General features: G+C 41.1%; 1 protein-coding gene across 1 annotated transcript in view; it reads right to left on the reverse strand.

Annotated features, from left to right (window-relative positions):
• Positions 1 to 4,662: 4,662 nt before the first annotated feature.
• Positions 4,663 to 24,258, reverse strand: part of loxl2b (lysyl oxidase-like 2b) — a 43,199-nt gene continuing 23,603 nt past the window's right edge. The window contains exons 6-14 of the mRNA XM_030060577.1: positions 22,609 to 22,792; positions 19,001 to 19,152; positions 17,393 to 17,560; positions 13,591 to 13,756; positions 10,505 to 10,745; positions 9,146 to 9,261; positions 8,709 to 8,845; positions 8,317 to 8,428; positions 4,663 to 6,896 (exon numbers count right to left, since the gene is read on the reverse strand). Of these exons, the coding sequence (XP_029916437.1) occupies positions 6,826 to 6,896; positions 8,317 to 8,428; positions 8,709 to 8,845; positions 9,146 to 9,261; positions 10,505 to 10,745; positions 13,591 to 13,756; positions 17,393 to 17,560; positions 19,001 to 19,152; positions 22,609 to 22,792 (1,347 nt within the window). The 3' untranslated portion in view covers positions 4,663 to 6,825. The remainder of the gene's footprint in view (positions 6,897 to 8,316; positions 8,429 to 8,708; positions 8,846 to 9,145; positions 9,262 to 10,504; positions 10,746 to 13,590; positions 13,757 to 17,392; positions 17,561 to 19,000; positions 19,153 to 22,608; positions 22,793 to 24,258) is intronic.

Below are 24,258 nucleotides of genomic sequence, written 5' to 3' on the forward strand. Positions count from 1 at the left end.
AACACTACACATCAAGTATGTAGAGGTATAGCTTTCTTGGCAAGGTCTTTGGATGCCATAGTGAAAGCATTAACATTTATTATTTAGATTTTTTTTTATTATTATTATTATTTAAATAGAATTTTGTCATTGATTTTTACTGTACAGTTTTTGATTTAACTATGCCTTTTTAACTTTATCTGTTGAGTTTGATAAATTGATGGAACTTTTCTATGTTTTATTTTTCTTTTTATTTCAAATGCAGACTGTTTTTCTTATTCTCAAAATTGTACGGTAATAAAGAGAATGTGTACATCTTTTACCCCATGGTGGCCTCTGGTTTTCATTGCTTGCAGTTTGCATGTTGTTTTCCAGGGTTAATGTAAATTTCAGATATCACCCGGTCCCACACACTCGCACCAAGAGCAAACCCAAAAACACAGAGCATTCGTAGTACTTACTCAATATGATTTAGAGATGAAAAGTTAGAACCAAGTGCTGGATGAACTCCAGGGCTTCTCTTCAAGTTGGGTCGATCTCAATGACGGTACTTTCTCTTGTCTGTGAGAATTATAGAGCAGAAGTGTTGCTAAATCCGCCAAAGTAGCAGTATTTCTCCCAACTCGGGGGAATCGTGACCAGATGACGTGTTCTCATAGCGCCCACCATGCAGAGGTGTCCTTGAGCAAGACATTGAATCCCTGCCAGGTCCAGAGCTGCAGATCTGTCTCTGACCCTGATCTCTGACCTCTGAAAGTTTCCTTACATTACCTTCCTTACATTACCTTGCATGAGAAAAACAAAAACTAGGCGTTGTGTGTCTATGGAAGAGTGACACGACCTGCATTTGATTTGCACAAAAGACCTACAATTTAATAATGAAGTGCAAACAACAAAAAGATTCTCTGTGTTTCCAACGCTGATGATCCTATGAGATCAAAACAACGCTGTCCTTTTTGGAGTTACTGGTTTTATCTTGTGCCAGTGGTATTAATGGTCTATGTCCTCAAAATTGAGGCCACATTTCCATAAACGTTATTGCTTTCTGTTGCAAAGAGGAAAAAGCTTTTTCAGGTTTTCTCTTTGTCCTTACCAAAGAGGACAAAGATGTTGGAAATGATTTTTCCCCAGCTTTGCACTAAATACAACATCTGCCACAGCGATAAAGTGTGCTAGCTTTCGCTCTGTTTCGGTTGAAAGAACAGTCAGCTTTTTCTATCTTGTGCCATAAAGCAAAACAGCAGATTTCCCATCAAATTCAACTCAGTGGCAGTGTAGAGCCAGTGGAGGTAGTCCATCCTCTTGGTGATCTCAGTGTTTGTTTGTGTCCTTGTTTTGTGAAGCATTTTTATTGTTAAAGATTAATGATTTTTAGTGCCATTTTTAGTTGCAGTTAACCTACAGACCCAAATAACTGGTTGCAGCTTGAACCTGGAATAGAATATCACAGGTTGCGGGGACAAGAAAAAGATAAACAAACCTACTCAACTGTATACCCCTTTTTCATAGTTGTCCACTTGTCATGGAACTTATGGAACATCATGGAATTTAGAGATCTGTATTCCACACATGGAATTTGATCAGTTCTCTGGGGAAGTGAGGGAATATCAGCGGATTTTACAAATTGGTCACGTTACAGGAATATAGCAGAATGTACTTTACACATTGTTTCACACGTTCATTGCATTAAATGGTTTCCAGCTGTTTTTGTCCCCAAAGTCCTTCAGTAGTGGAAGCCACAATGTTTTCCCCTTCGCAGCTTTCACGGAAGCGCTCTCACTCTGTTAGGAAGAGTCATGAAACAGTTAGAGAGTTTTACATCAGGGCCCCAGTGGGAGCCCCTCCTTTTTCAGCCAACCTCACACATGTATCACATGAAAGCAGCTCTCACAGAGCAGGACGATGCAGTTCTCAAAGTGTGCCTGGTCAACTGAACTGACTGTTGGTGGAGGGAGAGTCTTCTTGGGTTTCACGTGACAACGCCCCCCTCGCCCCTTCCTCTCCCTTCCCTCCCAGTGGCATAGCATAGTTGGTGGTCTCTGCCTGCGAAAGCAAGACAGACCTTCAGCCATGTGAGGACTGCATCTTGAGTCTCAGGGTCTGGTTCTGAGGATGAAGACATGGTGGTCCCCTGCTTATGATGGTAATCCGTGAGAGCAAGATCCATTTGAGTTTCGCTCTTTGCTGTGGTGTTTCTGGACTGCACGTGCCAGAGATCCCTTGTCAATCAGTTCCCATAGTGCCTATCAGCTTCTTCAATTAAGAAAATGGTAAACACATCACTTCCTATGCGCTGGAAAAGACCCAACAGGTGTTTAGAACAGCAAATGTGAAAGGTCTCAGGAACTCGATATAGGTTGTGTTAGAGCAGTCAGCAACAGACAGGAGCGCTTACTTATATGAAAAGACCGCAGACTTAATGTAATGTTTCCCGCCCTGCTCTGCTCGCCTTTGCTCTTTTTGATCCTTTATAAGACATGAGTGGGTTTTACAGTTCAGGGACAGTGGGCGTTCATGAAGCAATGCCTTGGGTCCCACAACAGAACAAAGACTTGTTTCATTTACTGTAACACATCTTTGATGGAACTTGGCAACATGAGAGAATGTAGTTAGGATTTGTGAATATTTGACTCCACTATTAGTAAAATTGGACACTTACTACTGGCCAGTCATTGTTTCTACCTGGCAGTGGAGGATCCTAACCCAACTAGGTGGATTTCATTAGCCTGGCTTTCAGTAGAGAATTTTAGTGTCCCATGTTGGTCTACTCTAAATGCTGTGTCTTTAAAGCTTTATTTTAAACATACCTTCTCTCACTGTTAACCCACAAGTAAGCAAGGTAATTTGACACAAAATCATGTCATAAAATTCTCAGATTTGGAAATTCTTGGCCTTATGTATTTAATTGCAGATCGCTGACATGAAAAAGTAATCCCAGTATCAGTGGTGCTCGGCAGAATAATTACACCAACTATCAGTCAGAAGGCATAAAATCTGTAAGTGTCAGTATGAGGCAGGTATAAAAATAAAGGTTGATTGATGAATCTGTCCTAACAAGGCATGCATGGCTGGACCTGAATTTGTACCTCTGGCTGTCTATACATGGATTACATGTGGTTTCTCCATGTTTATGTAGCCAGAAGATCAGAAATCAGCTCTTCTGTCCCTGAATAAACGCAGCCGAGCTTTGCAGGAGACACGGGATTGTCTGAACCTGACGGTCTTCACGGCTTTCTCGGAAACAGCCGCGTTAGGGAGATTCACCTTATGGGTCCTCCTCTTGTGTAAATCAGCTCCGTTTACACTGTAGCGCAACAGATTGCCCAAACACACAATGTCTGGCTTCACTCCAGCATCCACAGCTAGTCTTCTCCCACAGAGAAACAGCCATAATTTAAAGACCGCACAAAGCTTTGGGGTAGCTTAGTCCCTCAATGCTAAATTACTGTACTTATGACAGCTGTAATTCATCGGCTTTATGGCCTATTGGATGTACTCAGGCTTAAAAAATATAATTTGACTTTACTGTAAACACCTCCCCCCCTCTGTGCTGGTTGACTTTGAAATGAGGTCTATCTATGTCAGATGAGGAAGGAAGGAAGATCTTTTGGTATCTTTTGGTGAAATATGCTTACAAGTACCAGCCAGCAGTTCCTCTTCAACTGGATTTCTCAAGAGGGAAAAAAAAAAAACTGTAATGTGTGCTTCTGGCCACAGGGGGGCAATGCCATACCATCGTGTGGATCCAAACACATATTCATGCCACAGACAGTCAGGCAGAATGTGAGTGTGTGCTTTGTATGTTGCTCATGTGTTTACCACACAATCCAATAAATTAGTTTTGCTCTCTATTCATGAGAAACATGTACAGCTGCATTTACACCTGAACAGATGATCTGATCTGAGGAATGCACATTGAGAAAATCAGACACATTCCACAAAAGGGATGGAAATCAGAAGTTCTGTTGATGTGTAAATGCAGATAAATAGCTGATTATTATCATTATTGCTATTATTATTATTAGGTTTTTTTGTATTTATCCAGTCTTACCCAGCCTTTTGGGGATTTGCTGTACCAAAGGAGAGTGTTTTTGTTGACCCACATTCTGAGGTTTACAGAGCAGGGGATGGCAGCGTACAGCAGGAGATAAGTGGCATTTATTCTGTGACTTGAAAATGTCTCTCATACCCTCCTATCAGGCAGGCATCAGCCATGGCATTATAGTGTGGAAATGAGAAGCGAGCCTCTGACTTGGGCTAGACTGATACACGGGGCCCCTAGTGGCCTTTTACCAAATATCAGATATGGGCCAGTCAGTGTCATCTACTGCTGATATGATGCAATTTGCTCCAATCGGACAGTAAATTCGAATTTAGAATTAGATTATTTATCTATTTGCACATCTTATCTATTTAATCAGTTGTTCAGTTTTGTCTTAACTGTACCACGCTTCAAAACCAGTCATTCATCTGGGAGAAATAAATTTGAACACTGAATGTTTTTTTTTCTTTTCTTTTTTTTTTTTTTGCCAATGAATCCTTCCCTTAAAGGCCTAATGACGATGGATGGATGCACTTAAAAATAATGATGTGAAAGTGTGTCTATGAAAGTAAAGTGTACCATGTTCATGTGGATAAACACAACAATACAAATCTACAATGAAGTCCATGCGACAGCAAAGATTTGCTTGCTTCAGACCTTTATTTATGGTTAACACACAAAGTACACTGTTTCCTTACACTTTGTTCAAGTATACTGTTAGTATACATAATGTAGCTGTTCAGCTGACCGACATGAACTGTACCCTCAGAAAACAGAGGATCAGTTTGATAGCACCATTATAAAAACGTACAATAAAATAGGATTCACACTTATTATTGTACAAAAGTAAAATTTTTTAAAAAGGCATAAAATTCTAAAATCCCTGACTTTTATGACAATAAGTTACTAATGTGTTTGTTTGTTGGAAATGGTGAGAAAGAGGAGATTTAGCCTAATGCACGTTGGATAAATTCTACAACTATGGCTGTCTAAAACAGGGAGAAATCATATTTCCATGTGCTTGCTCATCTGTACCATGTAAATGTTAGAGCGGGACATGAAGCAGTGAGAGGAAACGGCTGAAACTGTCCTTTTATTTCAAACCGTACAAAGTCATGAACTAGATGCTGTTGCTATGGTGCAGGAGAGTCCACTGAGTATCAGCGCACAGGAGGAGCCGTCAGGGTGCCACTGGCTGTGGAAGACAGAGGTGGATTTCCAATAATATCTAGACTACACTGTCCTAGGGTCAGCACAGGTGGTGAGTGATACTCTTGTCTGCTATGTGGTCACAGTCACATTTCTGCACAAAGCACTGAGACACGAGGGACTAGCTGCAAAGGAAATTATTGGGGACTGGTTAGGAGATGGGAGATCCCATGATAACCTCCCCCCAAAATATTCCAAACATAACAGCAACGAAAACATTGAAATAAAGACTAGTGATTGGAGACGTAAGACATGTAACGCACTAGCTACGAATGTGGACATTTGCTAAAGGCATTCAACTGGGGAGAAAAGCAAAGAAAAATGAGGTCACATATTAGCTTCGGAGGTGAAACATGCTACACATCATAAACAGAAAACAATCCTGAACAGAACAATAAGGCGATATCTGAGAAGTTACATATTGATCCTCATCTTGACTAACCTATCCAGGCCCAGATACACTAACGAGCGCACAGGAACTCCAAAATAACTCTAACACAACGAATAAAAAGTTGGAGAAAGAGATAAAGTCTCTTCGTATCTGTCACTGTCATGTGTATGCAAGTTTTTATCAAATCTGATAGTTCTGTAGACAAAGCCATGCAAATTGAGATTGTGCCCAATTCGGTAGCACTAAAATAGGTTAGATTAGGGTGCACTTCAAATGAGAAGGGACTTTTGCATGTAAAATTTCAGCCTTGGTTGTCTAAGCGTAATGCCGTGGGAGTATGCATTTGGTGATGAAGGAGCTATTTTGCTTGCGCAGCGCTCCTTATGATGGCTTGTCTGTGCCACTTCTTGATTTGCATAAATTACTTAAGATGTGAACTCAAGCAAATGATTGGCAGGGAAATGCTCAGACTGCTATCGTGACTGAAACTTGGTGAATCTGGACCTCGCTATGTAAAAAGCACTTATCAAACTACTCAAACTAATGCATATGGAAGAATGCATCTGTACTGTAAGTCCAATTATTTCCATATACAGACCGCTGCCTTTGTCAGTACAATTCCTTGCAATCCTCAGGCAATCCGCAGACATCCAAACTCTCCAGCGTGAGCTTTGAGCAAAGTCTTATTTAAGACAAAAAAAAAAGAAGAAGAAAAAACTGCAGCAGAGTTCACTTTAAGTACTGCACTTCAAAGAAGACACACTCGTGATGACATTCTCCAATGCTGTACCTGCTGAAATATGCCTGCCGTTTCCCAGCAGGTTTATTTCATCATCACTTATTCCAAAAAAGGTCTATAAGTCAGAGGGGACACAGGGAGCTTCGCCGTTCTCTTAATCTTAACCAGGGAGGTTGGAAGGCTTGGTAAGGCTCTAGCTGCCTCTGTTAGGAATCGGGAGGGGGGATCATGATGACATATCGACACATCAAATATTCTTTCTGTGAGGAGAAAAGGGGGAACGGTAGGGACGGGGGTTTCATTCAAAGAAAGCTGCTGCCTTGTGTATGAGGGAACATAAAAGAGGGGGTTTTGACCCAGGCAAGGCTGGCACAGGAAATCCACCACAGACGGAGATGTGCAGTGATTGGTGGACTTCAGACAGTCTCTCCGTGGGGAATGACCAGTCGGCTCCTCTCCTTCCTTTTACCTATGGGTCACCTGGTTGCTGAGGAGGCCAGGGAACGTCTGCTCTGTTTCAGTGCTTAATGAGCCACCTAGGAGACCGGGAGCAGAGACAGAGTTAGCAACTTGCGGGGGGAAAATTCAGACCACGAACCCGCTTTGTCCTTGTTTGACGTCTGATATGAATCTTGAGTTTTATCTATCATTGTTCAACCCCAAGAGTTCTAACAGGCTGATTCAATAGCCCAAAGGAAAGCTGCTTATTACCCAGCGCCTCACCAAAGACATTAATCATCTGACGCACAACACTGATTTAAAAGGGCTTTTCAGTCAATAAGCTCAATAATCAATAACCGAGCTAAAGTGATTTACAAGCTCGACCTATTTGACACACAGTGTTGCCAGTTAATTTGACAATCAACAAAACAAACAAAATGAGCCGTGCTCCTTGGCAGTATCATTATGTGATCATGATTTATTTTCAGATACAGAAGCCCTCAGAATGCCCTCAAAGCCAGCCAGGCTTGAGGATTCAAGAAAGGAGCGTAATGAGGCTCCATAATGCAATCATTGTCAATGATCATGATTAGAAGAACACATAATTATTACCGACGCCTCATCTGAGCTGTCAAAAAATAAATAAATAAATCAGTCAATAAATAATGTCACATTTTTAACATAATGGCATAAGTACAAGTGCTCATGAATGTTCATAAGTAGTTAACTCCAAATCTTATATGACCACATTTCACAATTAACTAGTCTTAAACATTCATAAGATGCTTGCGCTGAGAATTGATTTTAAGTTATATTACAATAATATTTTATGCGCAGGCTGATGATATGCATCAAAAACTATATGTATTGGTACCACATTATGAGTGCATTATAATTACATCTAATTTATGGTGCTGCTATGGTGTTCTGGGTCATTGCTGAGTTTTTACTAAGATGTTGCTATGGCGTTCTGCATGGTTGCCAGGGTGTTACTATGGTGTTCTGGGTGGTTGATAATGGGTTGCTAGGCACTTGTTATGGTGTTCTGCATGGTTGCCAAGGTGTTACTATGGTGTTCTGGCTGGTTGATAATGTGTTGCTAAGATGTTGCTATGGTGTTCTGCATGGTTGCCAGGGTGTTACTATTGTGTCCTGGGTGGGTGCAAACGCGCTGCAAGGCGGGTTTTAGGGTGTGTTTTAGGGATGTTATGGTATTCGGCATGGCTGCTGATGTGTTGCTAGGCGGCTGCTGTGGAGTCCTGTGTGGTGGAAAGGGCGTTGCCATGCGGTTGCTATATGATTAGTATATTTCTGTGTGCGCCCATGTAATTCTATCCAATATAAGCTGTTGTGTTTTCATTTCAAAATTACAATTTAGAACAACCTGCAAGGAGTGCAGCAGCAGAATGAGCTTCTTTTGCTAAACTGCCACTACACTGAACAAACAGTAAAGGATACAATGTCAGTAAATGTAATAAATATTCCTGAGTCCTCCATATGATCTTGAAATCTTACCATTATGGCAGCTGTACATCCATACACGATGGCCGTCATATCGACATCTGCATTTCATGATGTTATTGGTGTAGTCCGACTCTGGCACTTCATAGTTTGGATTGATGATAATCTGTGAGGGAGAAGATATGGAGGATTATGTGACAACACCACAATTACAAAGAAAGACATATCAAACTACCTAAGGATAGGACAAATGAAGAGCACATGGTGCACAGCTACAGATGCTTGCAGCTTCAAAAATGCGACTCCTTTGCAACCAAAGGCCTCAGTACAGCTAATATCTTATATTTCAGCCTTTGACTTCTATCATGGCATGGCAGATTTTCAAATATTGAATATCTGACTCTTCAATTATGGAGGGAAGAACAACGTGGCAGGGGAAGGATCACCTGGAAAATGTAATCCCCAGGTTTGATGTCAGTGATATCGACCCACTGGCAGTCGATGTCATGCCTGTAGGTATCCCAGCAACCCACGGTGATGCCCTGCTCTCCGAAGTTGGCACATTCGTATTTCTTCTCAATCCCTGCAAACAAATGTATCATGAGCCGGAATACTAGATGAAACTCGTAGAACCCCGTTGTATACATGAAATGCAACATCCCTGTTGTAGATGAAAATGTCCTATATGGCTAATGAAGCAGCTTCAGAGCAATGCTAAAATTTGAGAAGTACGCATTTGTCCATGTGAAAATGAGGCTGTTTTTTTTTTTCTTTCTTTCTTTTTTTTTTTTTTTTAAACCTGTATTGTTTCATGAAACAATACAGGTTTTCAACATTATATTTTCCTGAAATTGAACAAGGAATTGGTGCTGTTGGTCCTCACCCTCATCACACTCGGAGTCCTCCAGGCAAAAACTAGCTTTGTGTCCTTCTGCCACCTTGGTGCCGTTGAGGCTGAACAGGTCATAATGGGTAAACACCTCCATGCTGTGATAATGCCTGCAGACACACCGGAGAAGACAACATATTCTCACAAACACACTCAAGCTAAAAACTACACCACAAAATACATGTACCCATACATCACACAGTGGTACAGTCTTATACTGCAGCTATAGCTTGTCCTAACATACCCACAAGTCCAAAAAACTTTTTCTGACCGCAAATTGTTGTGCGATGCTATGTGTAGATCCCACAGCATTCTTGAAGACGTTTTGATTTGGCCTCAGTATGGCCTGTCAGGTTGTGACATTCATGGGAAGGTGCCAAAGGTTTGATGTGTGGAACTGAGCTGGGAACCATGTAAAGCTGCCAGCGGAGCTCTGCCCCTTCAGCTAACACAGGAACCACAAAAATCCGGGACTTTTTTCAAGGCTAGCTTTAGCTTAGAGCACATGGCTGATTACAGGGCAGCAGAACATATAGAACAGAGAGACGGCCCCAGGAGCAGGTCATCAAAGGGGACCAATCACCTTTTCCCTGACATCATTTGAGTTTTCCCCCCCAAATCATTACAATGTCATAAAATAACCTGAAACCATGCGCAAATTCAACCGCTGACACATAAAATCATTGAGACTATGGGCTGTTCATAAACATTTTTTTACATAAAGTTTGAAGTGAACTGTGATTCATCAGTCTCTGAGCTGCACTGATCTTGCCCAAATTCTCTGCAATATATCAAAGGCAATGATCTTTCTATCATTTCTATGATTCTGCACCTGAATGCACACCAATATACAATCAGTGACTGTCAATATTCAATATCTTAAATAAATTTGATCATTTTCATGTAAAAAGAATCCCAGAAATAACAACTACTCAGCTTTTTCACCCAGAGTTTCATTCTAGTCAGGGTGGAAAAGTCTCTGAAACAGCATTTAGGCCCTCATGGGACAAAAAAAAAAAAAAAAAAAAAAAAAAAACCTCTCCACAAAAACCCATTTTCAGGAGGGTTAGCAGCACCTGAGGGCAAGTTGAGGCAGGTTTCATTGCAGGTTTTACACACTGACGCCCCTGAGGCTGTTGAATCAAAAAAGCAGGCACCTCCATCATATCGGAGGTGGGGAACGCTGACTGTCCAATACCCAGTTTTTAATAAACATCAGTATCAGACAGTTAAATCAGCAAATGGATGTGTTCGTTTAACCCTGGTGTCCACGCAGTGAATACAATAGCCTTCATTTTCATCAAATAAAACCCAAGGACATCTACATGAGGCCTTGCAAACTGTGGCGCCAACCTGTGACAGTCATGCCACACCCAGGCATGGCGGCCGGCTTTGGGACGGAAGTCGGACTGGCCGTTGTTGTGGATCTGGGAGGAGAAGCGCAGCAGGCGGCGATAGGAGTTAGCCGGCACTTGGTTGGAGGTGGTGGCCAGGCAGTTCTCCTCATAGGCGCACTGCAGCATCAGCATGGGCCTGTCCTCCATGTAGGTCGTCTGTTCCACCACCTGGGGGTTCAGCACCAGGTCAGGAGCCGCTGGGAGGGGAGGAGGACCAGGGAGACACAGACAGAGACATGGCACATTTAGAAATATGAGGAAATACATGCCAAAATAAACGAGCAGGCTCATATTCAAATGATAGAGCCCTGCTACAATGCAGGGAGGGTGCTAAATCTTTAAAGGGGAATTCTGATTTTCTGCATTATGGGATTTGAGCCCTGAATGCTTAAGATCAAGGAAAATGTAATTACTGGCAGACATTTTTATTAAGAAAAGCCATGTTCCCCTGCCTATATCAAACAATATTAGAACAGGGCATTTCCTTTTGCATAAATCTGCATGCTTTATTGGTCTTGGAAAGTTAGTCACCATAAAAATGTCTTTTTAGTCCTGTCTGGTAATGCAGTAAAGTGATGTTTCATTATTTTTCTTGATCTTGACAATTCAAAACTGGAAGAAATGTCTTCTTTGAACCACCAAGTCAACTGTGATATGGCCTCCAGGGGACTTGTGATGCTGTATTAAGCAGTCATCGGTGGTGACGCTGCACAAGGCAAGATTCTGATGTAAGATAAATGAAAAAGTGGGGCTGTTATAGAGAGGAAAGTCCAATTTTAACTAATGTAGACAATGGACTCAATTACTTGACTTCTGCATGGAGCTTTCAAGGATCTTAGCCCTCCTGTTATGTTGACATTTTTGAACATCTTTTATGTTTGGGGTCAATTTGACCCCTGTAGTTTAAACTTCCACGAAATTATTATAACTAAAATTGTTATTAAGTTTATGTTATGTTATATTAAGTGTGTACAGGACATTGAAAACATATCATCATGTCAATTTCATCTTTACCCGGTAGTGCCCATTACATTAGGAACACTCATTAAATATGAAGCAAAAAAAATGATGTTAATCATTTATTTAGAGACGTTAAACATTGGCTGGGGTCAAATTGACCCCAAACATAATAGGAGGGTTAAGGACTGGATGTGTAGCCGCTGTTTTTTGCAGTAGACCTTAGACAAAAGGGAAGTCCTTGTGACAGACCATGAGTGTGTGTGCAGCCATATTCAACCTGCTCTTGGGTCCACAAAATCACCAAATCAAACCAGGAGTCCAAGTTGAGTCCAAGCCTTAATTCTGGGAAACTTACAAGAAAAAGCTTGCCCAGTGATGCAATTTTTCCATTCAAGGATTGTTGCTGAAATCATAGCCAGATTAAATTTCAGTGATATAGACAGGATTATACACTGTTTTATTTCCTCTTGCTTTGACTTCTGCAAAGTCCTTGAGCAAAAAGAAGGGAAAGTGCTGCAGTGTGATTGGAATGCTGCGGCGAGAGGCACCGGATCTGCCCAGTTTCAGCGTCTCCCTGCTGTTTGTCTGTTCATTTTAGAATTGATTTAGAGATTTCAGAGATTACATTTAACTCAAGATTCCAAATCTTTGATCCCTTCTGAGCCTGTGTGCAGCCTAAGATCCTCAGGCAGCAGCGTCCTGACTGTTATCTTGTCCAGGCTTAAGACCGAAGGTGACCGGGCTTCTGTCACGGGGGGCTCCACAGCTTTTAAACAATCTGCTCGAGGAAGGCTGCCAAAGTCCGTATCATCTTTTAATTCTCTTCTTAAAACCCCGCCTTTATCATAAAACCTTTCTATAACCTTTGACTTTTATTTGGTTTTAATCCATTGTCTAATCTTATATTTTTCAGCCACCTCTCACTACAACTTGGAGCTGAAAACATTTCCTGGTGCAGCTGTGAAGGGGGGCAGTTATGTTCTTTTCCAGCTCTAAGTTTTTATTCCCTGCATGATTCACAGGCCAAAAAGATACTGATTTATCTTATATCGACCCTTTATGCAGCCTCTCAGTTCATCCTCTGTCTGAAACAAGATTATTTCGATCTTGTCTCTTTTGAGCCCCAATTTCTGGTTTGTTTACACTGCACCTTCCCACAGCATTGAGCCGAGGTGTGCAAAGGCCGTGTTTATTTGTGCTCTAGAATGAAACTGAGTGAATCAGAACATCATGTCTCATTTCTCTAATTCAACTGCTTTGTTCTCGCTACCGCCGCTCCCTCTCTTCATTCGCTCGACCAGCGCTGCTCTCTCTCTCTGTCTCGCTCTCTCTTGCTTGTGGCCTCAGTTCGCTGTCGTGCTGGCCCTGGAGCAGATGATCATATCGAGAAATATGTTTCGCGCTGACGTCAGCTTGTCACGAAAGCCGAAAAAAATGTTGGAAACCTAGTATCCAGAGCAGTGTTAAGTCTGACCTTAATACTCACAGGGATTACTTGCACATGTCGTCACTGTCCAATGAAAGCCATTTATCTCCAATTTTGGTGATTTTCATGTTTTTACTGAACTTGAGAATGTACCTATTCCTTGATGGGTTCTTGAAGTTCCACAACTGGTGGGTTTATTAATGTTTTCAAAACTAATTTGATAAACTGAAAATTGCACATTTGCTGACAAGCTAAGAACAGGACTGTTTTCTTCATTGGAGATGAGTGGTTTCCACTGGACTGCAAATATGAGTTTACCTCATTATTTAAAACTTTGGCCACGTTTAATTGTAGTATTTTTATTTATTTATTTTTTTTTAATTGTAGTATTTTTCTACATTCCTTGTTTATAATGTTTATATTGCTCTTTGGTACTTATTATCTGTTTATACTGTTTATAGTGTAAATTATGCTTCATATTTTGCTATCCACTTTGCTGCTGTAATACGTGAAATTTCCCCACCGTGGGACTAATAAAGGAATATCTTATCTTATCTTATCTTATCTTATTATGAATGTCTGGCATTATAACATTATATATATGACAAGAAGAGCATCATCGTTCCCCTTTAATACTGTGAGTTTTGGTGTCTTACTCTCTGAACAGGAGACTCCGGCAGAATAGGGCCCCCCTCCTCTCGGGCAGGTGATGTGGGCTCCATGGTGCAGGCAGTGGGACAGTGACATCTCAGTGCCGGAGCAGCGAACCCCACTCATCACTACAGCGTCTGCACTCACCTCCCCGGCCCAGTACAGCGTCTCCTGTTGAGGAGACAGCACCCATGCTTTACACAAAGCTGACGTGGGTTAGTTTGATATATCAGTTTGCAGATAGACCAGACAGACAGTGGCCTTCAATATAATATGAGGTCAGAGGTTTTTCCATTGGGGTCATTCAATTCAATTCAAACTTTACTGTCCCCTAAGAGAAATTTCATCTGCAGCCAGGTGTTAAAAACATATTAAACACAAACAAGTCATGACAATGCATAAAATGTGGCAAAGATTCACATAACAGACAATCAATAAGTCAAGCATGGGGCACAAAGAGAAGTTTCCTGTGCAAATATACAGCACGAGTCAAAGAGCTTAACAATGTTTCATGTGCAAACTGAGGAAGTAAATGCCCATAGGAACAGAAGAGTTTCTCATTCTCTTTGTTCCAATGATTGGCATTTTGAGGCACCGTCCTGAAGGCAGCCTGTAGTGGGTGACCCGGGACAGCTCAGGATGGCCTTAGCCTTCCTGCTTTTCATATATATCTGATTCCGTTGTTTCTGCTTCTCACCAGTGACCTTGCTAGCTACTTTTACGACGCTGGCAAGTCTGTCTCCAAACCAGGCTACCAAGCAAAAAGTTACAACAGACTCAAAGTTTCTGTACAACAAAGTCATCACTGTACAACTAGCCTGAAAAGAAGAAATCCTTTTACAGATGGCGTCAGTATTTTTTAACGACAGCGCATTGTCTATTGTTTTAGACAAAAAAAAAATACATTTTGAAGGAAATGCTGACGTTTCAAAAAAAAAAAAAAATGAGCATGGACATGGTTTGTTTTAAATATTCTGAATACTCGCACAAAATCTCAGCCAAAATATTTTCAGCAGTATTGTTTTTAACCTTCACAAACTTGTATTGGTCAAGATCCACAGCATGGGGTAGGAAACTAGCTTTTCTGTCCTCCAGCGGAAGTGAATGGGAAACTGTAGAATTCAGCAGTCACTGTCCCTATTCCACCATCCAAATACATTTTTAGAAGAAAACCCACAGAAGAAAACCACTGAGCATATTTATGGTGGTATCCCCCACCTTGTTCCCAATGTATAATTTAGTGTCCTGATGCACAGCAACCATTTTGGTGCCTTTTTAGAAGAAAACATTGTGGGAGGTACACAAGGAATACCATAAGCTGCTAGAGAGAAAAGTGAGATTTGCCAAACTGACCACTAGAGGGTACACCCTGTCCACTTAGAGCACAGTGGACGAGACAAATATGTGATAATGTGTTGATGAAAATTCCCTATTTGAGCCAGCTGTGTCAAATGGCGATTAGATACGCTGTTTATCGGTATATTCTTCTTATCCAGAGTGACTTACAGTGAGTGCACCCGGAGAATAAGCTTCAATTCCCAAACAGGCAACATAACAAGCAGCCAATAATAATGACTGGTCTGCAAAGATCAAAACGACACTGCCCTGACAACAACACTAACAAATGCTCCTGCGTCTCTAAAACATTTATGGATAATGGAGCTACTGTGTAAAGAAATGAGCCTGGGAGAAAATGATTAATGATAATGTAACGTAGCAATAGCACGTTCCATGCTGATTTATTTCATAATTAAAAGGCACTCCCATTATAATAGACAGCATTTCTCTTCCCTGGCTTGAGATAGCTTTGACAACCTATAATCATACAGAAATCATTATTTGACAATTTCCACTCATAAAGCTCTGGTCTTCATTCCACAGCTCTGCAAACACTTTCAGAAGCCGTTAGTATGCAGGTCCCCTACTATTACTGTTATCATGCTGCACTGTAAGCGGTGTTTGAAACGCCCAATTCATGCCTGCTGGAGGAGAGCAGCCATTTATCTTAATGTTTTACAGGTGTAAACAGTTAACCAAGGTAACAGCCCTCAGCACCAGAGGGGTGTTTGTCAATCCTAGCAACTACACACACACACAGAAACACAAGGCATCAGCACCAAATGGCCAGAGACATGCCATGTATTATTTAGGAAAGGCATGAGGTAAAAGGTAAAAACATGGAACAAATGGAAGGTACACATCAGATATTCTTTTTTATTATTGCTATACCAGATGTCAGTATATTCCAATGCCGCCAAGGCAGATTCCTGTACATTCAAATGATGAGTGTCAGATATTTTTTAAGCACTTAGCAGCAGGAACATCAAATCAACATGAATGCATCTGTGGACAAAGAGGTATGCCAAACCTGCTAATCCAATGCTGAAATTGGAAAATTCCCACATCCCCATGTGAAAATTCTACATTCATCTTGCCTGTCCTAAGTATTCTGACCACTGTAGATGGTCCAAAAGCTGCTGGTTGGAGTTTTTCATTTAAAAAAAAAAAAAAAAAAAAAAAAAAAAGGATGCTCTTGTACCTAGCTGGCCATTTTTCAAGGGATCTCGTGTGCTTAGGGCTGGGGAAACTTCAGCTGCACGGTAAATAAAATGCCAAGGAGTCACCGTGCAGTATTTGGCATCCAAGCGGCCAAGAACAACACAAATTTTCTGAGTCTGCCTTTGACTCAGTGCACTGCTGCAGGCTATGTGACGTTGGTGGCGTGTTCATAAAACATAAAAGAAACCTTGAGACATGCCCTTGGAGGAACTAGCACCAAATATCTTACTGCACTGTCTAGATATTTACACCCATAAGGGACAAGCAGTTTTTAGTATTAGCTTTAGAAATGTCTGTTCCATTTTATCTTGAACGCAGAGACATCTACTGGTCAAAGACGGTACCTCGACTCATTAAAGTGGCCCATTTCATCACATAACGACTTACTTTGTTGTCTGCGGAGCTGCATAACAACAAAATGCCAAATCATAAATGGATGGCAGCGAGGGTGAGGTTTTCAAAGTCCGTTTAAATATTGACACCTGAGGGAAATGTACGTTTGCTCGCCCCAGGATTCAAAAGTCGAGCGCCGCCAAAGCCAAGAATAAAGATGGAATTCATTGCAGCTGACATCAAAGAATGAAAAAAAGGAGGAGAAGGGAGACGCCACTTAGTGGGTAGTTGTCAACTTAATCCTCGCTGAGTCCACATGAATATGGTGTGAGACCTTGCCGGATCAAAGCAGCAGAGGACTCTGAAATTAAGAAATGGATGCTGCAGGATTATTTTTGGAGCGCTTCAATCCTTCACCACACACAGCATAATTAGGAACTTTCCGTGACTCGCTCAAGGGCATTTTAACAGGGTTGGCTAATGTGGACCGGATGGAACTGGTGACCTTCTGAATACGGATTAGGATATGCGATGGCTCTCACTATGCTGTCTTCTCTGCTTTGGCTCCCTAATGGTGGAATGACCTTCCCAGTCTGGTCAGAACAGCAGGGCTACTCTGCTTGTGCTGTTGTGGTCTGAAAAATCATTCTCAAACAAAAAAAAAAAACATGCCCCACATCTCTCTACTTAGAGCTTATTCTATTTCTTTTCCTTATTCTATTTCTTTAAGAATATTGTAAGGCCATGAAGACTTCCTCATTTTGGTAACGCGTCAATTTTTGTCAACTCACTCTAAGTCACTCTGGAGAGGAACATCTTCTGAATGTCCAGAGTATGACTGTGAATGGTGTTTTCTGCAAACACTAGGCTGCCCCCTGCTGAGCAGAGGAGGGTTGTGCCGCTGCGGTCTCTTACCTGGAAAGCATTGCTGGCAAAGCCCAGGCCCAGCTGTCTGCACACCACCATGGCCTCCATGGTTCCCCAGCCGTCGCTGCACACCGTCCCCCAAACCAGAGAGCCGTTCCTCTCCACCAGCACCTCCACTCGGCCCTCGTACGGGTTACGACCTCCACTCAGACGCAGCTACATGAACATAAACCCAACACAGACGTGGACTTAAACCACGAAAAAAAGCAAGAAAGCAACTATAATGATCGTGGTGGAGAAACATGGTGACAAATTAAACAAAATGTGGGAATATTTGCAAATCAAATGTGTAAATTTAGTTACTTAAACAACATATTTTTAAATGCAATTGCACTTGTAAAGAGTCATCAAGGCAGCTGCTATTAAGTTTTATAAACTTTTTCCACTGTGGTCCTTGATGTTACGAGGCCAGCAGTGGTGAGATGATGGCGGCATGCGACGCATGGTGCATTGCATAAACAACACAGAAATTCCTTCATATCAATAGAAATAATTTTGGTCATCAACAGCACATTTAAGTACTTAAATACAGATATAAATATTTGTAAAACACCCAGTCCACAACACAGCAGTGGTATAGTATTTAGATCTTATTCTGTTGTACTTAGATCTTATTCTTTATTTTTTATTTATTTAATCTGTAATCTGTGGATACTGCTGAAAAACTGCAAATTTCCTTCGGGATGAATAAAGTATCTATCTACCTATCTATCTATCTAGTACAAGATGAGAGGATATTTTTTTGAGCCTTGTGGCGTTACCGTCATAGGCCAGTATTGAGACCGTGTTCCATCACGCTGTCTTGCCAGCCAAAAAAATCAAAATATCTTCTTTTCATTGCTACATACACCACAGCCACTGCCAACGTCTATCACTGCTGCCATTCCAGGATGTGTCCACTGGCCTGCTCTTGTGCCCTTTTGTCTGTGTTTTTCGAAGTTTACTGCCAGCCGAGTCCCCAGTTAGCCCTGACTTAACTGTGATTTCACACATGCAAATTAGAATGTGGAATATTGCCTCTCTTATACCAGGGCTAAGTAAACCCCGCTCCAGAGCAGTTTATCCCTGATTTTCTGGGGATATACCCAAAATGTCAGGGTTAAGGTCTGCAGTGTGATTTGAGATCAGAATGAAGAATAGAACAGCAACAGAATGTTTGTTGTCCAATCAAAACTGTGCTACTACAAAGTGTTCTAAGGACATTGACCCTGGGCTTTGATTTTCAAGAGTGAATCCTGACACCAGAGCTACCTTGGTTGGGTTAAGGATTAGCTCTAGGCTTGGGTTAGCCATGCAAAATCCCACTCTGATCAGTTTATTTTGTAGTACTTGTCGATACTCATGTACATGATGTGTAAAATGGGCTCACACGCACTCACATTACCAGATCTCTCTATGTGCAGGAAGTGTCTATCAAATAAATTCAGTTTACATAATGTAGATTATTGTAACTATGTGCATGCGATGATTCGTGGCCATGAAAACAGAAGGAACAGCTGGCTGTGTGTGTAGGAGGGAGTATTAGCGTTTGCATTTGGAATGTGCAGTATTTGTGAACATGTTGCAGTGTTTTATTTAAGCGAGCCTGAGACTCACTCTCTCCTCGAAGCCCATAGCAGGGACGTTGCATCTGACAGCTGCATCCTCCTCGTGGCTGCAACCAAGAGACTCCTTGTTGAAGAAACACTCTGTGATAGACTTCTCGAACCCAGAGCACTCCACCTCATTCATATGCACCGGGCCCATACCTTGAAAAAAAACACACAAAAAGACATTTTTGGACAGGCCTGCCAGGAGTGAAACAGAGACGTGAAAGCAACTTTGAGAGGTAATAGTGGTTTTGGGAAAATATCCATGTTGAAGACGCAGAATGAAGCCAGTGGAGGATTCAACAGGAGTTGCAGGGATAAATGGTAATCCACATCAGTATGCATATTCATATCTGCTCCGAGCTATGAAGACATGCCCTTAATTGCTTTTGTCTTCCTGTTGTGAATACTTTTATATTCCTTACATGGCTTTAATTCCTTTGGATGATGTTTTGTTTCACTGCTTTTTTACTCTGTTGTGAACTGCTTTGTCCTGTGTTTTAAAAAGTACATTATTATTATTATTATTATTATTATTACCACATGATTTTTTTTTCTTCTGTCAGAACACAGTGTTACTGAGAACTGTTGACAGGAAACCATGAAGAAGAATGATGAATTTTCCAAATGGGACTCAATGGCATTTGCTGTGTGTCTCAACTGTTTCCATGTCCAATGCGCCATTATTTTGGAATGTACTACATCTCAGTGTGAACTCTCATTGGGGATGTGAGGTGGAAAATATTTCCTATGCAGAAATGCCATGCAGTGTGGAATTCTTTCTACCAGTTATGGAAGGTTAGGCAAACGTCTAATTAAAGGAAAACCGACCATTTTCCTCAGTATATCCTGATAACAGGTGAGCTGAGGCTTTAAAACCTTTTATAACAAGGTTACAAGATTTCTGCTGAGTGTGGAGTTAGAGGCGGGCCATTGACGCATTCAGTGTGTGTGTGTGTGTGTGTGTGTGTGTGTGTGTGTGTGTGTGTGTGTGTGTGTGTACCATTTTCAAAAAGTGACAAACTCTCAGACAAAATGGTAATGATACATACATTGGATCATCACTGTATTATTGCCTGCTAGTTATCAAAGTGTATGTTTGCTTGTAGTACTGAGCAATTACTGCTGATTGTCATTATTCTTTAGTTATAGTTTCTCTCTGCCTAGACTAGAGTGACTCAATGTCCCCCGCCGATATTATGCTTTGTCCCTGTCTAGCACTGTCCACTGTCCCTGGACCCCCTATCCAGACAGCATTGGTATTACCCGGGTGGGTTTTTATGATCTGTAATTTTTTATTTTTGAAGATCACAAAAGCAAGTTGGCAGTAATCATGAGACCCCCCACACTGCCCTTGTTGCAATTATTTTTTTTATTGTTTATTGCAGCTTGAAGGTTGGGGACATTTTGCTCTGTTGGTGGCACTGTGATTGGGCCAATTAGTTTCACTTTGAAGACACTGGGAATCAAAATAAAAACACATCATTCCCCAGTCCCCGATTGGAGTTACGCACTCATCAATTTGACCTAGCATTGCCTGAGATATTGAGATGCAGACTAGGGCCCTGTGGGCGACGATGTGGTCAGCTTTATATTCAAAATGCTGGACCTCGGTGTCAAAACCCATCATCCCCCCCAAAAAAAGGTTTTGTCCAAAACAGAATCTCAGAAAACAGATACATGGAGCCCAGTCCATAAGTTCAAAATTAAGGGTATAGCACATAAAGAACTTGTGTTACAGGAAGTGTTAGGTTTTGTTTGTAACTGCTGTCACAGTCGGTTAGACTGAAGGTGAACTATGTGTGTGGCAAATGGGATGCTGCTGTGGAAAAGGGAAGTCACATCTTTTCCTCTGTTAAATAAATTGCGAGTGCTTCAGCACTGGAAGACACCTCCTTAATGTACAGACAAGTTAAAAAGGCCAATTAAGTACTGCCGGGAGGACAACTGGAAACTAGGTGTGTTAGCAGCCTCAGGCCTGGATTGCTAATGGACTTGTATCTCCAGTTCAGACTGAATGGAGATCGGGCCTGTCTGGCTGTTTCAACGGGGTTAGTCTTGCAGTTTTGGTACACCGCACATCAATGATTTGAATGCAGTCTGGACAGAGTAAAGCCAATGTATTACTTTATTTTGCCCATAACTGATTAATGGGACTTATCATTTCTGTCAGATTCTGGAACTGTGTTGAATATCTGTCAGCCAACCAACAGATTTGCTCCCAAAAATCTGGCCACTTCAGTTTGGATGCTCACAGCCAGCAAGCAAGGACCTACCACGAAGATAGTTCTCATTTAAAAAAAAAAAAAAAAAAAAAAAAAAAAAACAAGAAATAAAGATGAGTTTCAGGTGATGCTGTTCTTTCCAAAAAAAAAAAAAAAATCTATCTATACATGTGCGTCTGGATTATAACAGTCATTACGCGTCTCACAGCGGTCTAACGTTCCCTCGTAGTGGGTGAACAATCCAACACTTGGTGAATTCTGCTTCAGGTACATGAGTTTGTGCTGTGTTCACAGCTTCCCGCTCAGTGCAACTCCTTTTCCACTTAGCTAAACCACATGCACCATCAGGCGCCTGGGGTTCACGTTGCTCTGGTCATTTGGACTGTGAACTGAGGCGAAGGGAAGGGCAGTATGACTGTGAAATGTTTGGGATATCTTCCTACCTAAGCATTTGCTTAGCAGATGTACTCTTGCTACACAATCATAACCTTTCATCCCATGCCATGTAGACTCTGTATATCAGAGGTTGTTCCAGCAGTGAAGTCTGTAATTCTGAGCTCATTGGCATGTGTGTGTTCCAGATCCATCGGGCCAGTCTGTCCATGCCTTTGAAAGTTTCTGCACAGGCTGAATCTCACATACATCATTTGTCCATCCTTCTCTTTCTCTTGGGGGATGCGCAAACATAAAATACTATAATGCTCTTTACTCTTACATCAGCCACATTCATTCAAACACATCAAACATTACGCCTGCTTACCTGAGTATCAAGTCTCTCTCAGTCATCCCAAATTATGTTAAAAATAAATGAGTGTGTTCTCTGTTAAAGCACATCAAAACGCTCTGAGGACACTGGGCTGTGATGATGTAACATCCACTATGAACGCTTCCCACAAGATGTGGCAGATTTTGAATGAAACATGACAGGTTTTGTTCCAAAATAAGATATCCTCCAGTTAATAACAAGCTTTAGTTCAAAATGATCAACAGCACAAAATAAAAATAAATTATTCTGGGTGCTAGGTAGCTTTGTTTGACCATAACACCTCACTCAGTGATATTAAAATCTTAAGAGAATCAAAATGGATATCGCGTTTTGGGATAAAACCTCATGTTTCCAGTATGGTTGATGGTGAGGGGTGGCAGTAACCTGGGAAACGAGACAAGTGCACTTGTGACTTGTCACTGTTGAATCCCCATGGGAAACTATGAGTGGGGAAAGTGAAAGAGGAATGGACTATTATCAAGGTGCCTTAGAGAAAAGTACTTAACCCTCCAACTACTTGGTTTAGTGAATATGATGTTGATGTGAGGCAGGGTGGGGCAGGAAAACAGTCAGTTGACTTTCCCTGGACAAATAAAGATAGAAATATACATAAAAATGGTGTACCTTGTCCAAGCTGGCCTCCAGACAGGGCCTCTTTGGCGGTACCGAAGCCCAGCTCTCGACACACCACGGTGGCTGACATTAGATTCCAGTTGTCATCACATATGGTGCCCCACTCGCCGTTCTTCAACACCTCCACCCTGCCCTCGCCCACGATGGCCCCACCACGAAGACGGACCAACGGTTGCTGAAGGGGAACAGAGACAGAGATCACTGTAAAGGCTGCAATGTACAAATACGAAACCACAGATTTAGGTCATTCTAGTTCAAGTAAGCCATCTTCCAAAAATAATATAGTCAGCTGAAGGCTTGCAACCTCAAACTGTTCTCTGGGAGGCAACAGACTGGGCGGCTCTGTGTTTATAGTGCATGCTACTTATGTGGTTCTCCTGTTAACTGTTTAGATATATTGGAAGTGTTTAATTTTACAAGTAAACACATTAGTAGCATGGTTTAATCTGATTTACAACCATTTGTATTCACAAAGCACGGTCCAGATATGATTTTGTGTGGGCTTTGGAACCAGGAACAGGACTTTCCACCAACTATATGCCTCTGCCAAATGCTGGTATTAACTTTTTTTTTTTTTTTTTTTTTTTTTTTTGGAAAAAAATCATAAATTGAAAAACATAACATTTTCTCTTACAAAAATTATCAAAAAAAAAAAGTTGGCAAAATTAAAAAAAACTAATAGTAAATGGACTGTGAATATTACAGGATACTGAAATTTAATGATTTCCATCATGATGGTTATATTGTATTTTGAAATATAACTCTTAATATACAGCATGATTAAAGTGTATGCTAACACTGAAGATGTCCAATACCAACTAAACTATGAAGCCTTCAGCACTGCATAATAATGGTGAATGTTTGCATCCTGTTCATGAAGGCGTACTAGTTATTAAGTTATTAAAAAGTTAGATGTTCAGTTAAGATACTACTGTAACTGTTCTAAAAAATATATATATATATTAAAATAAATAAATAAATAAATAAATTGGTAACCTATAACCGACAAGTTCAACATACTGAGAATATGTAAATTGGAAAAGTATGAATAAATAAATAAATCAAAACAATATGAGGATGAGCAAAATAACAGCAATAGAACAAAACTCTGCAGGATGTGAAAATCAACAAAAAAGTGTGAAATAAATAAAAAAAAAAAAGCAAACATAAATACAAAAATACATAAATGGGAAATGCAATAGATAAGAAATGAGAGAACAGGAAATTATGTGGAAAATGTGAGAGGATATAGAGGATATATAACGTGCAAATTTTAAAGCAAAAGTTTTTTTTTTTTAAGTATTTTTGATCTTTTTCATGTGATAAGAGAGGACATGTTGACTTTTTCTCACATGGTGAATATCTCGTTTCAGAATGCAACTCTTCAAACTCCTGTGCTGTTTGCTGGAGATGCAGTGAGAGGATCTGTGCTGTCAGCACGGCCACACCCAGCCCAGCACTAAGCTGTGGAACGTGACAGAGAGCAGGCAGCTCATACCTCACATCGGGACATGTGGATGGACTCAGAGACAAACTCCTGCCAGCTTACTGGAGCTGTCACTGGGGAAAAAAACACCTTGAAACTGCCTTTATGGTGTTTTTTTTTTCTCTTTTTAGTTGAATTCAGAGTTTCCATGGTCA

This window comes from Myripristis murdjan, chromosome 9 (assembly GCF_902150065.1).
Source record: "Myripristis murdjan chromosome 9, fMyrMur1.1, whole genome shotgun sequence".
Taxonomy (NCBI): Eukaryota; Metazoa; Chordata; class Actinopteri; order Holocentriformes; family Holocentridae; genus Myripristis; species Myripristis murdjan.